The sequence below is a fragment of the Lactuca sativa genome, chromosome 4, assembly GCF_002870075.4.
Source record: "Lactuca sativa cultivar Salinas chromosome 4, Lsat_Salinas_v11, whole genome shotgun sequence".
NCBI lineage: Eukaryota > Viridiplantae > Streptophyta > Magnoliopsida > Asterales > Asteraceae > Lactuca > Lactuca sativa.
This window is the reverse complement of record NC_056626.2, coordinates 160,052,334-160,069,204: the sequence shown is the minus strand read 5'-3', so window position 1 is coordinate 160,069,204 and position 16,871 is coordinate 160,052,334. Positions and strand designations below refer to the sequence as shown.

Sequence of the window (16,871 nt, the reverse complement as noted above, 5' to 3'; positions counted from 1 at the left end):
CTCACGACGTGAGCATTATATTGTCACGTCGTGACTCTCATTTCCACATGTCACGTTGTGACCTCCTCATGGTCACGTCGTGACACCCATTTTCCCCAAAAGTCATGCCTTAACTCCTTGACGCCTTGCACTGATCTGTTCTCTGTTTCATTTCAAGGAGGGTCAAATTTCATCTTGACTATTTTAACTCGTGGTATACGGTTCATATTATACCCAAAACCGTTCAAATGAAATAGAGAACTCTAGATAGACCTTAAGTCTTCTAAAGTTTTCTTATTTGACAAGACTAGTCCCTCAATTTCATCTTTTGCAAAAATATATGTTATTTGATTTTTTTTTTTTACTATTCAAGTTCCTTACATTTTTTTTGAACGACAACTATCCTTATATTTAGTTTGACCTCAAATAATAAATATTTTTACATATAAGAGGTCCAACATAAATTAATAATGTTAAGTTAAAGTTACAAACAAGGTCTCTAACTTAAACTTTTAAGACTTCAACCTTAACCTTTTAAATAATAATATCAAATAAATTGTAATTATTTAATTACAACCGAAGAAAAGTTTACTGCTTTGGGAAATACTCATATTAAATGGATATAAATTAATTTATATAGAAATCCAGAAAAACAAGTTTATTTGAGGTCTTCGAATATTTGATGGAGACCATTAGTCATTAGACCATCGAAATTCATAATAATAGTTTTAGCCTTGGTGACAAGAACATCACCACCATGACCCACTTTCCTCCTCATTTGGCTCCCTAAAATTGTCCATATCCGAGCAATTATTTTGGTTCAAAAATTGTTTGTAGAATTGTATATTTTTCAACAAGTTGGTTCAAAAAATTGTAATACAAGAAGGAAATTGTTTTATCTTTAAGTTGGTTCAAAAAATTGTTTTCGTTTTATGTTCAATGACTTACTAGATATAAAAATTATTCGAAAATCTATGAAGTACAAAGTGAAAGAACAGCATGCAAAGCGAGCGCTCTACCATGTGAGCTACATCCCCGTTTTGATCAAAGTGATGACACACTTGTATAAAATCCAAATAATGAATAAAAAACAGCTTAGCACTTTTGGCAGTAGTTCATGTAAACTTTTCATTTTGACAAATATTCATGGTTTTCATCGCCCAAAACTAAAATTCAAGGCTGTCCTCTTGTAAGCGTCGCCTTTCTTACATACCCACTCTTTATAAATTATCTCCCACCTCTTTCCCTTTTCAATACCTTCAACAAATAATCAAATCCATTAATTCTTCAGTTTTCCAGTTCCCATGGCTTCCCTTCTTTCAACTTCCGCTGCTCCTTCATCCACCCTTCTTCTTCCCACAACTCCCAGAATCCAATGCACCCAATTTGCTAGCGTCTCCATGATCTCTGTAACTTTCTGGGTGCTATTCTATTCAATTTTCAATCTTTATTAATTCCATGTGTTCTCTGAAACTTTTTTGTTACAGGGTGGACAAAGATTTGTGATCTTGAAGGCAGAGAAAAGATCATCACCAGTGTCTCACTGCTTCAAGACCACCATTTCATGCTCCATTGTAAGATTAAGAAAACTTAAATCTTATTTGTTCTTTCGCATTTGTTAATCAAAAGGAATAATCATCGTCATCTTCTACCCACAGGCTCAACCAGAGACGCTCAAAATAGTGCAGGCCACCATTGCTAATCAGTTGTCGATTGATGAGAGCACAGTCGCTCCCGCAACCAAATTCGCCGATCTTGGTGCTGATTCTCTCGACACTGTAAGTTTTGTTTTGATTTGATTTGAATCGAATCAATTAAACTCAAACCACTATTATAATTCAATGGATATATCATTGAACAGGTTGAGATTATGATGGCTTTGGAAGAAAAGTTTGGAGTGTCAATTGGCGAAAGTGGAGCTGAGAACATTTCGACTGTTCAAGATGCTGCTGATCTGATCGAGAAAGTGAAGACAGATGCTTAAGCTTTTAAACTTATGCATGCAACACCTATATATATATATGATCAGATATATATAACCAAATTTGCTTGGTTTCTTTCCTTTCTGATGATTTTTGAGGGTTTGTAATTCGTTTCTGACGATGTCGTACTAATAAATTTCCATTTTACTGAAAAGATCAGCATGAAACTTTCTTGCATGCATGGATATTTACAAACATATGGAAGCTTCAAATATGTTATTCAGAAATCACAAAAAATTTATTAGTCATTACACCACATTTTACAAACCAAGTTATTACACCACATTTTACAAACCAAGTTCAGCATATATAACCTTAAATCATATGTACACAAAAGAAAAAAGAAGAAGAAAAAAACAAAGGAAACCATCCGCCACATCGATCATATCATGGGCTGCGATATAAATATATATAATTATACCTAATATATGTACAGATTTTTATATAGGAGATTTGGGAAAAGATTTTTTTTTTAATATATATACATATAGAGATTTCTCATGGAAGCCGAAACTCAACGGTTTCGTATATTTCAACGATCCAATGCACTCAAAACAATCCTGCAATTATACCATGAAGAAAGAAATTAAAAAGATTAACCTTTCTCCAAAAACAAGATCAGTTCCTTTATTAAATATAACTCAACTTTTGTGAATCCAATATCACGATTAAATGATTAATGTTAGAGATATAGTCATATACCAATCATAACCCGTAGGATGTTTTGTCCTCGAAGAATGCGTGCCGCCGGCAGTTGACTTTGCTCGGGTCAATTTCTTGATATTCCCGCCAGGACTTGTTGCTGATGAACAAAGCAAGAAAACGAAACTAAGAGATACATGAATTGATGTGTGTGAATGTGTGTGTGTGTGTGTTTGCAGGGCTTACGTGAGAATGTTGAGCCGGGGGTGACGGGGGTGGAGGGAGAAGAGGGGGAGGATCCTGAATCAGAAGAGGCGGAGAGGCTGTTGCTTCGGAGGATGGTGATGCTGCGGGAAACCGGAGAGATATCGTCGGCGTTTGAAGGATCGATATTGCTGCCGGAACGGACGCGGAGAGACTTGTATTTACGAAGCTTTCCGATGCCGGAGTCAGGGGTGGGGCCGGCGAGCGTTTCGTCCCAGAGATTATGGAGAAAACCCATGATTGATTTGAAGAATTATTGTTATAATTAATTAGGTTACGTACTAATCAACTACAATGTACAAACTAATATGTATTGTTCTTCGTATCTTTCCTGTAACAACCCGAATTAGGTGCGTTTCCTTTAACTATGGAAGGGAAGACGGCGGAGAGCGGTGGCGCCACCCGAATACGACTGTTACAAAAAGTGGAAGCGTTTATTATTATTATTATTAATATCTAAACAGAAATTAGATTTATTTCCGGACGAATGGAAGTAATGGAGTATTTATAGATGTAATGGAAAGAGAGAAAGATGGTGAGAGGAGGAGGATGAAGGATGCGATTCGATGGCTCAAATGAGACAGTTGTTTGCTTATTTTGTTTGGTACAAAATAATCGTATAGGCAACAACCATAAATGATACGTGAAGCAAAGTTACGATTGAGATAAGATCCCTAAGAGTATTGGGGATGGGCCAATCTTATAACACCAATTAACATGTCTCCTCACTCTTACATCATCTTAACACGAGTGCGGACCTTAGCGGGATATTTGGGGTCCCAGGCCACTGCTTAATTTCGGGCACGCAGGGTAAAATTTTATTTTATTTTTTGGTTTTTTCGTTAGGTGCACCCGCTTGAAGTATGAGAGACACCGCTACTAAAACAGTTTACGTCCGCCACTGTTTGGCACCATATAAGAAATGGTGTTTCTATATTATAACGTGTTATGACATGTTAAGAGCAAAAGATAGAAAGAGAATGAGAAGAATGTGATCGGCTAGTTTTCCATGTTGAAGCTCGTTGCCATTATCACATTTTATGTCATAACACCATTTGGAGGTGGTGTTCAAGGTGTTATAACGAGGTTATGAGGTGCCAACTCAGCCATAACAGCTGATAACACGACCCACACCGTATGGTCTAATGAGTTAGGGACTAACTAGACAAATATGTGATTGTTAAGCCCAAATAGAATCCAATCCAATGTTACATTACTATTGGGCTGCCAAGCATCTAGAGTTGATGACTTGTTCATTGAACAAACTCTCTATTTATTTTCGGAAACCAATTTAAAATTCGATCCAATCTGATTTAGGAAGCGATTTGGTTAAAAACAGTTCGGTTTGAAATTGATTCGGCAGTTAATTTTACAATTAAAACCAGTTTAAAAACTAATAAAAAAACAAGTTTCATAAATATTTGTTTTCATCCATTATTTGTTCAAGATTTTATTTATACAAAGTTTTAACTTTTAAGGGTTTTTCATGTCTGACTTTCACCCCTTGTGTTATCTCAGATGTTGGGAAAATATTTTTCAAAAAATTAAAAGTTAAAAAAAAAAACGTTTTAAACCACTAACGGTCTCTTAATTAAAAGGGTTTTTTCACGTCTTAAATGTTTGCAAAATACCTTAGTTGATGGCATATTGATGATATTTACTTATTGGCTCGTTTTTTTATCAACAATGTAAAGTTCATTAAATTCCGTTAATGAAAGCAAGTTCAACAAATACAAAAAACTGGAAAAAAGTAGGTTATTTATTTATTTATTTATTTAGTTTTTTAAATCGGTTACAAATCGATCATAGCTAGTTTCTAGAGGTTTGGATATTTTTGTTCGTAAACCGGTTTTAACTCAATTTGGTTTTGACTTTTGTAGGCCAAATTTGATTTGGTTCGTGCACCTTTAATCTAGAGGTGTACATAAATGATAAAGAATTGATGCGGATCGATCGGATTCAAACAAGTATTGTTTAAAGCCAGTTTATCATAATCGCATTGGCTTCGAACTGGTTTTATCATTTTTTTCGTAGGTTTGTCAAAATCCCAAAAGATTAACATTTAGAAAATCCACTGGATCGTATCATTGATCATTCCAATCCCAAGGAGTAATATGTGATAGATAAATTAGATACCCGACAACTTATTAATATTTTTATTGGAAATGGCTAATGCATTAGAAAACACCAACACCTAGCAAGAAGCAAGGCAGGGAAAAAAAACAAAGTAAACATCCTTACAAATAGGAAAAGAGGGAAAAACACCAATTAGACCAATTACAAATCCCAAATTACCCCTATGCTTTGCCCAAAAGAAAACTAAGAAATGACATTATCCATAAACATAGAAGTGGAAACAATACGCTTGTTAAAAACTCTCTCATTTCTGGCTTTCCAAAGACTTCATAGAAGGCAATATATGATCATGGTAAGGATCAATCTTTTTTTGGACATCTACCCCCAATGATTCACAAACTCTAAAAGACCCCTGATGCTGACGTGGGGAGATATCGAAACACCATAGTAAAAACCGATCCAAGCATGCACCTGAGAAGCAAACAAGCATGAGACCAGGATATGATCCGCATCCTCGAGACCACCACATCGGCCACAAGCCGTCGACCGAACAGGAACACCACGGGTGGATAGAGCCTCAACTTAGGGAACTTTACCTTGGGCAGCCTTCCAAACAAAACCCAACACCTTTATCAGAATTTATTTGCGCTAAGTGACAATAGGGTTGGACTCATCAATGGGATCTGATCGACCATTACCCTAAGAGACTCCACTTTGTAAGCAAGTAGCTCCAAAATTGTATTCTATAATCATTAGTAAGTAATACTAATGATTATAGAATACAATTTTGGAGCTACTTGCTTACAAAGTGGAGTCTCTTAGCGTGATGGTCAATTAGAATCTCATTGCTGAGTCCAACCCTGTTGTCACTTGGCGCAAAGAAATTCTGATAAAGGTGTTGGGTTTTGTTTGGAAGGCTTCCCAAGGCAAAGTTCCCTCGGCTGAGGCTGTGTCCACCCGACAACTTGTTAAGATCATAAAACATACCATTTAGCAAGGATTCTATATTAAAGGAGTAAGACTAACATGTTGGTAACTCCACAATGTCATTGCTAGACTTGAAACTTAGATAATGTGTTTTCCACAAACCAATATATCATCGCCAAACAAACTAACTACATAGTGTAGGCTTTTTCTAGTAGGTCGGCATATAATCGAGAATCTCCAACAAGTTTAGTTTGTTAATTTGGCCTTGAGGAATTGTTATGAAATCACACCAAATATGTCATGGAAAAGGTGTCATGCCTTTTAAAAGACTTTTCATTTATCTATACATTAACAACTATACGACTTTAGATATTAGAAATAACTACATCTAATAAAAAACAGACATTACTAGAAAAAAGTAAGAATTTTTTAATTACATATTAGGATGCTATGTTATATAAAATATCCATTAAGATGTACATCTTGTAAGTGTAAAAATGTTACATTGAAAAAAAAAAGACTATTTAAGCTTTCAAAACCTATATATATATATATATATATATATATATATATATATATATATATATATATATATATATAGAGAGAGAGAGAGAGAGAGAGAGAGAGCTAAGTTCATGTATTCTAACTATTTATTGTGTGGATGTAGGAATCAATGTAGGCCAATCATTTAAAAAATCTATACAAGGGTATTTTTATAATCTTAACTATTAATTATTTATGTTAATTTCTAAATGAATTAATAACCATTTAAATTGAAAATCAAGTTTAATTCACGCCTCGTTCATATTTATAACCCTAAACATCAATGATTGAAGAAGATTAGAGGGTCATAGTTGTCTGCTTCGTCGACCGACATAATCAGCCACCAATGCAACCTAACACCATCAGTCACCACCAGTGTCGCAGTCTATGAGTGCTGCCCTCTAGTTACTACCAAAACCTTCACCAGTTTATCACCATAGACACACACCTCCACCACACTAACCAAATGAGGCCACCGATCGTCAATTTTCCGGCGTGGTTTGTATCCTCCCCATCACAGGAAAAAAGTGGCGCAGACCCCCACCCCCATCATTGTCTCTCTATCGCAGAGATCTAGAGACACATCCACTCCATCTTTGAAGAAATCATCTACAATAGCAGTTGAAATGCTCAAAGTTTTTCCACAAGAGAGTGAATCTAGTCCAGTAAGTTTCTACTTTTTTGTTTTGCTTTCATAATCTAGAACAATAATAAGAAGTAAAATTCAATTCCTGAGTCCTGATCATAGTTGTTCTTCCTGTCATCAGGAACTATGGAATCATAAAGAGTTGGTCCAAGAAGATTGCAGTGTTAATGGAGTTGTTCTATCGATAGTATGCCTTAATGACAAGATCTTTTCAGACCATTCAAATGGTATGATAAAGGTACTTTTGTTTATCATATATACCCATAAAACTAAATGTATCATCTTCCATTACCACGGATAAAAATTTGTTTCTTTCTTTAAATTCTTGCTGAAAAAACCAAGATCTGGGCTTGTAAAGGAAGTGTTCTTCGTCTTACTCAAGAGATTCGAGAACATACAAAGGCAGTCACTAGCTTGATTGTTCTATCTGATGGGTTTTGGCCATATGAACATCCCTATGTGCACATGTAAACCCTAATGCTTAGATCTAGGTTTCTCTAATTAAACATGCTTTCAATCCAAGACTTCTAATGACTAATTAGGTATAAGAACAATACAAAATCAGATCTAGAAGTTTACCTTTGAATCTCTTGTTTGATCTTGTTGTCTTGGAGCTCTAGAGTCACAATTGTCACTCCTCTAATGGCTTACAAACACCAACTAGCAAGGAGGATGATTTGAGAGAGAGGAGAGGGACTAGAAATCGGCCATGGTTTCTTTGATTTAGCAGAGGTGCCGATTTCACATGCCCTAAGGGTCTATTTATACTTGTAGACTCCTAGGGTTTCACCCTTAAACCCTAGTTGGATAATCTTCATTCAAAGCAATCCTAATCCTTACCATAGATAAACCTTGGACGATTTTGAGGCTATCCCAAGCCCTAGAATCCATCCAATCCTTATCCCTAAAGGATTTACAGTCTAAAGTGTAACTATCAAACAATTGACAGTTTATACCCTCTTATTTAATTAATCTCTTTAAGTCACCAAATTAATACTAATTAATCTATGACTTATATTAATCAAATAACAATATTATTATTCATTATATTATTCTCATAATATATTAATAATATCTATTCTCTCATAATAAATCATCCTGTCAAGTTGCTATGGTGAAGGCAACCCAAAAGGACCATGCACAATCGGATCAAATACTTGCCTAATATAGTTGCAGCCTTAGACACTATTCCAACAGTCTCCCACTTGGATAAGTCTAGTAACTATATGCACAAGTACAATTCGATTTGCAATCGTAGCTCTCAAAGACGCTGTCAAACTCTGATCTAATCAATCTTGTCCTTTAGATAAGGGATCGTACAGTCCTCTGTTAGATATCATGCTAACAATTCTATGGAATGATTAGTCTAGCATTTTGGTTTCTCGATCTCCGATTTATTCGACATAGAACTTAATTGAACACATCAATTCAGTTCTGACCGGGCCCGGCACATAAGTCAAATCAAATCATCGAGCGGCCGAGATATCGCTTTTACCCTCTTGGGATAAAAGTCACAGATAAACTTCGACTTATATGCGTTTACTTATTCATTAATTAACTATACACAACAATGCGTTTTATAACACCGAGTTCCTGATGCGTTTTCACATTATCAATGTACAATCAATTAACAAATAACAAACCATATATCTAGGTTTTAAGACTATATGATATTATCGTCTGGCGATCACCCCTTTTCTATCATATTCCATAAGGTGATTCCAGCAAGCGTGGGTTTGTTCCAATGCTCAAAACTAGTTTATAAGCACTCATGAACGTTGCAACAACCCTTTGCTATGTCTAATACCATTTAGACAATCTACACACCAATTCATGACTTTCTTCATTCATATCTACTTCCAACATATGAACGATTGTGGACAATTTTGAATAATTCGATTATTCTTAATAAACTCAATTATTCTGGAAGTCAAAACATGCAAAATGAAACAATAGTTAAACAATTAACATAAGACAGTAACATTACTCATAAATAATACTCTTTTATTTAATCATCAAATGCTAATTACATTTATCTATTACACGTTTCTAATACTATCTAATCTATGCTAATATCATCCTTCAGCCCAATACTCCTAGCATGCTGCAAGTGCTTAACCCTACTCAGTCCCTTCGTAAGCGGATCTTCTAGGTTATCTTCCGATGATATCCTCTTCACTACGAGTTGTCCTTCTTCTACACGATGTCTAATAAAGTGATATTTTCTGTCTATGTGTCGTGATTTACCATGATCTCTCGGTTCCTTGGTCAAGGCAACCGCTCCTTCATTATCACAGAAAATCTCCATGGGCTCCTTTATGGTAGGTACAACTCCAAGGTCACCAATGAAGTTCTTCAGCCATATTGCCTCCTTCGACGCTTCGCTCGCTGCAATGTACTCTGATTCGCGTGTTGAATCAGCTACGGTTTCCTGCTTGGAACTCTTCCAAGTCACTGCTCCTCCATTCAGGGTAAAGACCCAGCCCGACTGCGAACGGTAGTTGTCCCTGTCGGTCTGAAAGCTGGTGTCACTATACCCTTGCACCTTCAAGTCATCACTCCCTCCGAGGACTAAGAACCATTCCTTCGTCCTCCGAAGGTACTTAAGGATATTCTTCACCGCAATCCAGTGAGCTCTGCCAGGGTTCCCTTGATATCTACTAACCATGCTCAAAGCAAAGGCTACATCAGGGCGAGTACAAGTCATAACATACATGATTGAGCCAACTGCGGAAGCGTATGGTACTCGACTCATTTCTGCTATTTTAGCTTCGGTACTCGGACTTTGAGTCTTACTCAACTTGGCATTACTTTTTATCGATAATTCTCCCTTCTTCGAGTTTTGCATACTAAAACGTTTTAGTACCTTCTCTAAGTAAGTGTTCTGACTAAGTCCTATCAGTCTCTTACTTCTTTCTCTTACTATCCTTATTCCCAAAATATAGGAAGCCTCTCCGAGGTCCTTCATAGTGAAGCACTTCCCGAGCCAGGACTTAACTTCCTGCAGAGTCGGGATGTCGTTTCCTATGAGTAGTATGTCATCAACATACAAAACGAGAAAGCTAACTATACTCCCACTGGCTTTGACATATACACATGATTCATCTTCGCTTCGTACAAATCCAAATTCTTTGACTTTCTCATCGAAGCAAAGATTCCATCTGCGAGATGCTTGCTTAAGTCCATAAATTGACTTCTCAAGCTTACACACTCTATTCGGGTGCTTCGGATCCACAAACCCCTCTGGCTGAGCCAAGTAAACATCCTCAGCCAACTTCCCGTTAAGGAAAGCGGTCTTGACATCCATTTGCCAAATCTCATAATCATGAAATGCGGCAATTGCTAGCATCACTCTAATAGATTTTATCTTCGCAACTGGTGAGAAGGTCTCATCATAGTCAACTCCGGGAGTTTGAGTAAAGCCCTTCACGACCAATCGCGCTTTATATGTGTGTATGTTTCCATCCACGTCGGTCTTCTTTTTGAAGATCCATTTGCACCCAACGGTCTTACGTCCGAGCACATTATCAACCAAATTCCATTTCGTAGACTCCGGGCCTGCCATGGCTTCCTTATAGCTATTAGGTTCATCAAGATTTATTAGTGTACCATCACTAATATACGTGTCCCCTTCGGTAGTAATATGAAAACCATAAAACTGGGGTTGAACTCTAACTCTATCGGAATGTCTAAGAGGTAAGGATTCGTCAATCGGTTCAACCGGAGTTTCCTCCTCGGGTTGAGTGCCAGTGGTAGAGGTTCCTTCATCTATCGACTCATGAATCTTTTCAAGCTCGATTTGCCTCCCACTGTCTCCTTGGCTTATAAGTTCTCGCTCTCGAAAAACTCCTCTCCTCGCAACAAAGACAACATTGTCCTTCGGTCTATAGAAGAGATATCCAAAGGATTTCTGCGGGTAGCCGATGAAAATACATCGCTCACTATGAGGTTCGAGCTTGTCGTGAGTTTCTCGTCTTACGAACGCCTCACAACCCCAAACCTTGATATGTGCCAACGAGGGAGCTTTCCCTGTCCACATCTCGTGAGGTGTTTTGGCAACCTTCTTAGTAGGGACTCGGTTAAGGATATGGGCGGCGGTCTCTAAGGCATACCCCCAAAAAGAGATAGGTAGCAAAGCACGACTCATCATAGAGCGAACCATGTCCAACAAGGTTCAATTACGCCTTTCTGCCACACCATTCAATTGTGGTGTCCTAGGTGGCGTCAATTGTGAAACTATTCCACACTCCTTGAGATAATCATGGAATTCAAGACTTAGGTACTCTCCTCCTCGATCGGATCGAAGCATCTTGATTTTCCTGCCCAATTGATTCTCCACTTCATTCTTTGAACTTTTCAAAGGTTTCTGACTTTTGAACTTTTCAAAGGTTTCTGACTTTTGCTTGATTAAATAGATATACCCATATCTACTATAGTCATCGGTAAAAGTCACGTAGAAGCGGTTCCCATCCTTCGTGGTTGATCTAAATGGTCCACATACATCGGTATGTATTAGGTCCAATAGACCCTCACCCCTTTCGTAAGAACCATCGAAGGGTGACTTAGTTATCTTTCCAAGCAAACAAGACTCGCATGTGTCATCTTCCCTAAGGTCGAATGACTCCAACACTCCATCCTTTTGGAGTTGGGCTATGCGTTTCTTGTTGACATGTCCAAGGCGACAATGCCACAAGGATGCTTTATCCATACTATTGGAAGAATCTATGTTTAAAACATCATTTCCTAAGTTATCAACAATCATAACAATTTCATAAATTCCATTACATGGTATAGCTTCAAAATAAAAGACTCCATTTAGATAAGCCAAAATAGAACCATTCTCATTATTAAAAGAAAATCTAAAACCTTGTCTAAACAAACCATGAAATGAAATGATGTTTCTAGCCATTTCTGGCGAATAGCAACAATTGTTCAAATCTAAACTTAAACCATTCCTAAGCACTAAAGAATACACTCCAATCTTGGTCACAGGCGACGATCTTCTGTTCCCCATGATTAGATTTATCCTTCCATGCTCCACGTCTCTATTTCTTCTTAGTCCCTGCACATTAGAACAAATGTGGTAACCACAACCGGTATCAAGAACCCAATAAATATTGTGAGATGAATCGTTAGATTTAATTGTGTATATACCTGCGAAAGACGGCTTGATCTTTCCTTCCTTGATGGCTTGCAGGTACTCTGGGCAGCTTCTCTTCCAATGTCCTATCTTGTGGCAGTGGTGGCACTCTGCCTCCTTTGGGTTAGGGCAGGGTTTAGCAAGATCAACTTTGGTCCCACTAGAAGAGGCACCATCTCGGGCTTTAACCTTGCGATAGTTCTTAGACGAGGCCTTCCTCTTCTTTCCCTTTCCTTGTCCAATGGCCAAGACAAGAGCAGCGGGCGGATTGGGAGTTGGTGCAAGAGACTTGTCCTTGAAGTTGCTCTCAGCGACCCTCAAGAGACCTTGGAGTTTGCTTAGGGTGACCTCTTCTTTGTTCATGTGGTAGGTCATCCTAAATTGATTGTAGCTTGGAGGCAAAGAGTGAAGCACCATGTCGATCGCCAAGTCTTCCCCAAAGTCAACATTCAACTTGCGAAGACGGTTGACATACCTTTGCATCTTTTGCAGGTGCACGGTAAGAGACTCTCCATGACCCATCTTAGCGGAAATCATGTTAGTGAAAATCTCATAACGCTCTTGTCTCGCGTTTTGATGGTATCTCTCCAATAAGTCTTGGTGCATCTCGTACGGGTACATGTCCTCATAGGACTTTTGGAATTCGGAGTTCATAGTGGCTATCATGATGCAATGTACCTTCGTTGCATCACGCTCGTGAGTTTCAAAAGCGGTCATCTCAGTCGGAGTAGCGATTTCAGGGTTGATTTTCTCGAGCTTCTCATCGAGGACATACTCCTTATCCTCATAGCGAGCAATAGTGCGAATGTATCTTATCCATTCGCTAAAGTTCGTCCCATCGAAAGTAACCTTTTGACAAAGGCTCATCAATGTGAATGAACTAGCAGCAACGTTGTTTGCGTTCGACATCTACAAATAGAAAGGACAAAGATAGATTAGAATATGAATCCCTAATTATCACCCAATAAGAAAAATTAGGGCTAGGATCCAACAACAATATTTACATATTAGAAAAGGGATGCCGTAATCTAACATGAAAATAATATGAAGGTAAGTGAATGACGATTCACTAATTCTCCACCATAAAAAAACATAACTTTAAGTCCTAAATGTATTGAGAATTCCTAGGTTTAGATGAGATTCATTGAAACTTTTCAATGGCATGTTTAAATCTCGATATGCCCCTCTTGTTTGTGACTGGGATACCGAGGATCACAAAGCAGGTGTGAATTACCATGCAAATTCACATGGTGCCTTCATTGTAACGATCACCTATTCGATGTGCCGGTAAACCACACACGCTCCATCGAACTATGATAAACAATGAATCACCCTTTGCCACCTTCGTTTAGAACCAATTAGTGTGCCGGTAAACCACACACGCTCCACTAACTTCTTAGCAAGGTGCAAAGTGTAATTTCATGGGATTGCATCAATTCACTTTTCCTAAAGTAACTAAGATTGGGAAATTTTAAAAGTTACTTTATATTTCTTATTATACTTTTAATGAGAGGATGAGGTTGCCCTATCCTACCCGTTCGGCTAACGACCCTCCACCGATCAAGCAAGCGGTGGGTGTGAGTGTACACCCATTAAGTGCCATTTTATAGGCCGCAACCTTATACCCACCTTATAGATCGGCTTCGTGAATGAGGCCTACTAACGGTAAGACTAGCATTTTAGTTATACATATATATATATATATATATATATATTTATATATATATATATTTATATATATATATATATATATATATATTAATCTTGTAATATTATATTAGTATAGGGTTGTATTTTAAACTTGTAAAATTCTAGGGTTTGAAATCTAAATTGTCTAAATTAAAACTTTTAATCACAAAACATAAATTTCAAAACTTGAGGGCAAGTTTTAAACATTTAAAACATGGAGGATCAAATAACTAATAATCTTAATTAACAATTAATTCCATAATTATCCATATTTGATTTATTTAATGATTTCTTGCAAGATAATTACCAATTTAATCAAAATAATTAATTAATTATCACATAAGGAAATTAAATATTTTATTAATAGATAAATATCTTTAATTAGATCAAGATTATAGTCATATATATCAAAAAATCGGATTAGGGTTGATCTAATATGATAAAGGCAAGTTTCCATAAGATAAATATCAAAAAATCCCGTTTTTATCCTTTCCTGACGCTTGGACTCACCGAGTGCACCATGGGACTCGCCGAGTCAGGCCAACTAGCCGAGTCCACCATGGGACTCGCCGAGTCGATGACTCAGAAACTCAAAAATCGAATTTTGCAAATAATATTCAAACAAACAAGCAACAATTTAATAGAAACCAATCTAGTCTTTGATACCACTGATGGGTTTTGGCCATATGAACATCCCTATGTGCACATACAAACCCTAATGCTTGGATCTAGGTTTCTCTAATTAAACATGCTTTCAATCCAAGACTTCTAATGACTAATTAGGTATAAGAACAATACAAAATCAGATCTAGAAGTTTACATTTGAATCTCTTGTTTGATCTTGTTGTCTTGGAGCTCTAGAGTCACAATTGTCACTCCTCTAATGGCTTACAAACACCAACTAGCAAGGAGGATGATTTGAGAGAGAGGAGAGGGACTAGAAATCGGCCAGGGTTTCTTTGCTTTAGCAGAGGTGCTGATTTCACATGCCCTAAGGGTCTATTTATACTTGTAGACTCCTAGGGTTTCACCCTTAAACCCTAGTTGGATAATCTTCATTCAAAGCAATCCTAATCCTTACCATAGATAAACCTTGGACGATTTTGAGGCTATCCCAAGCCCTAGAATCCGTCCAATCCTTATCCCTAAAGGATTTACAGTCTAAAGTGTAACTATCAAACAATTGACAGTTTATACCCTCTTATTTAATTAATCTCTTTAAGTCACCAAATTAATACTAATTAATCTATGACTTATATTAATCAAATAACAATATTATTATTCATTATATTATTCTCATAATATATTAATAATATCTATTCTCTCATAATAAATCATCCTGTCAAGTTGCTATGGTGAAGGCAACCCAAAAGGACCATGCATAATCGGATCAAAGTTGCCTAATATAGTTGCAGCCTTAGACACTATTCCAACACTATCATCAGGAGATACCCTATATAGTGGCTCATATGATAAAACTATCAGGGTAAGAAAGCATTTTTCAGACCTCAGTTCAAAATCTTGCAAATCTGATGCATTCTTTTTGTTTCCATTGAGCAGAAGTGGTCTTTCAATCAAGAGAGGGGGATCAGAGTTAGTCAACGTTGTCAGCAATGATGTCATAGCCAAGTTACTGATCGAATTTGGTTTTGGTAATCCCTCCCCATTGCTAATCGTTTCTCTTATGAATCTCCATTTTCAGCTCTCAAGTTACTATATCATACAAAATTATTTTAGCTTAATAAACATACCATCAACTGTTACCAATTTTCTTTTTCTTTTTTTACTTATTCCCACCAATTATTTATGTTTTGGTCTTATCAAGATTTTATCTCTATCAAATTGATAATTTAAGCATCATAATGTTTTGTAACTATAGGTGGGGATGTCGAATGGATGAATAATTTTTCTTAAAGGGGGCCACGTGCTATTAAGAAGACATAAACAGGTGCCCATTTTGTACCATAAAACCATCAAATTGATAATTATGTGATTGCGAAGACTATTGCTCTACTTCTGTAAAATCATTATTAAAAATGCTCACTTTTGTAGGTCAAGTTATATATAATCTTTTCCAAATTGTTAATTTATAATCTAATACTATGGAAAACCATGGCCTCTTGCTTGATGGAAGTTTTATATTGCATTTTCATTTTTTCTGTGGTGCATCAATCTTGGCAAGTGTCCACAGTAGATATATTATGGTATGCATGATTTATATTTATAAAAGTAGAACACTAAAAAATGCTAATTTTGTATTGGAGTATTTGAAATGACTCAAGGAATCATGAATTCCATTCCATGGAAACGCATCAGGTGGAAAGAACATGATGATCAAGGGCTTGAAGATTAGATGGTGACGTGTGGGATGCATATGAACAATGGTCAATGGTCTTCACAAAAGAAAGAACTATTCGTCGTTATATTATGATAGAATAATCTACAATAAAATGATAGGACTATATGTAATAATATATTCTGCTAGAATAATTAGGTGAAATAATATACATGTTTTTGTTTGTTATTAGTGTGAATTTCATTGTCATAGAATATTATATAAATTTTTTATTTTTTTAAGAAGGCAATGAAAATTTTAAATTGTATCCAAAAATTTGTTATTAGTAAGTGTTGGCATTCTCATAGAATATCATTCTAACAGAAATATGTATCCTGGCATTCCTAGAGAATATGATTCTAACAGAATTTCATTCTGACAAAATAAAATCGGGTTTAATTAAAGATTAAAAATTATGTTATAGTTAAAATTGAATTAATTAAAAAATCAGAATTTTAAAATCAAGAGAATTAATTATCCCTAAAAATATGAAATTTTCCTTTTTTAAATTGATCTTAATTGTCTAAAATACCCTTATAGTGAAATTAGATGATATTTTTTAATTATCTTTAATTTAATAATATGTATTAATCACTTTCTTAAAATAAGTAAATGATTGGCCCATAATTATTCCTACATCCACACAAT

The 16,871-nt window shown here is 36.3% G+C and overlaps 2 protein-coding genes across 2 annotated transcripts; one reads left to right on the top strand and one right to left on the bottom strand.

Moving 5' to 3' along the window:
* Positions 1-1,121: 1,121 nt before the first annotated feature.
* LOC111883556 (uncharacterized) lies at positions 1,122-2,128 on the top strand. Its single transcript, XM_023879877.3, has 4 exons — positions 1,122-1,388; positions 1,467-1,553; positions 1,638-1,757; positions 1,841-2,128. Exons 1-4 carry the CDS (start codon positions 1,284-1,286, stop codon positions 1,961-1,963), a joined length of 435 nt encoding a protein of 144 aa, XP_023735645.1. The 5' UTR covers positions 1,122-1,283; the 3' UTR covers positions 1,964-2,128.
* Positions 2,129-2,258: 130 nt separating this feature from the next.
* LOC111883557 (dormancy-associated protein homolog 4) lies at positions 2,259-3,319 on the bottom strand. The gene is made up of 3 exons (XM_023879878.3): positions 2,850-3,319; positions 2,664-2,763; positions 2,259-2,521 (listed from the first exon to the last, which is right to left on the bottom strand). Exons 1-3 carry the CDS (start codon positions 3,103-3,105, stop codon positions 2,494-2,496), a joined length of 384 nt encoding a protein of 127 aa, XP_023735646.1. The 5' UTR covers positions 3,106-3,319; the 3' UTR covers positions 2,259-2,493.
* Between the last annotated feature and the right edge of the window lie 13,552 nt (positions 3,320-16,871).

What these genes read in the sequence shown, in the direction of transcription:
- LOC111883556 (XM_023879877.3), top strand. Translation starts at nt 1,284, where the DNA reads ATGGCTTCCCTTCTTTCAACTTCCGCTGCTCCTTCATCCACCCTTCTT. An exon ending in CTAGCGTCTCCATGATCTCT is followed by an intron (nt 1,389 to 1,466) that starts GTAACTTTCTGG and finishes TTTTTGTTACAG; the next exon opens with GGTGGACAAAGATTTGTGAT. An exon ending in GTGCTGATTCTCTCGACACT is followed by an intron (nt 1,758 to 1,840) that starts GTAAGTTTTGTT and finishes ATCATTGAACAG; the next exon opens with GTTGAGATTATGATGGCTTT.
- LOC111883557 (XM_023879878.3), bottom strand. Translation starts at nt 3,105, where the DNA reads ATGGGTTTTCTCCATAATCTCTGGGACGAAACGCTCGCCGGCCCCACC. An exon ending in CCCCGGCTCAACATTCTCAC is followed by an intron (nt 2,764 to 2,849) that starts GTAAGCCCTGCA and finishes TTTGTTCATCAG; the next exon opens with CAACAAGTCCTGGCGGGAAT. An exon ending in CATCCTACGGGTTATGATTG is followed by an intron (nt 2,522 to 2,663) that starts GTATATGACTAT and finishes GTATAATTGCAG; the next exon opens with GATTGTTTTGAGTGCATTGG.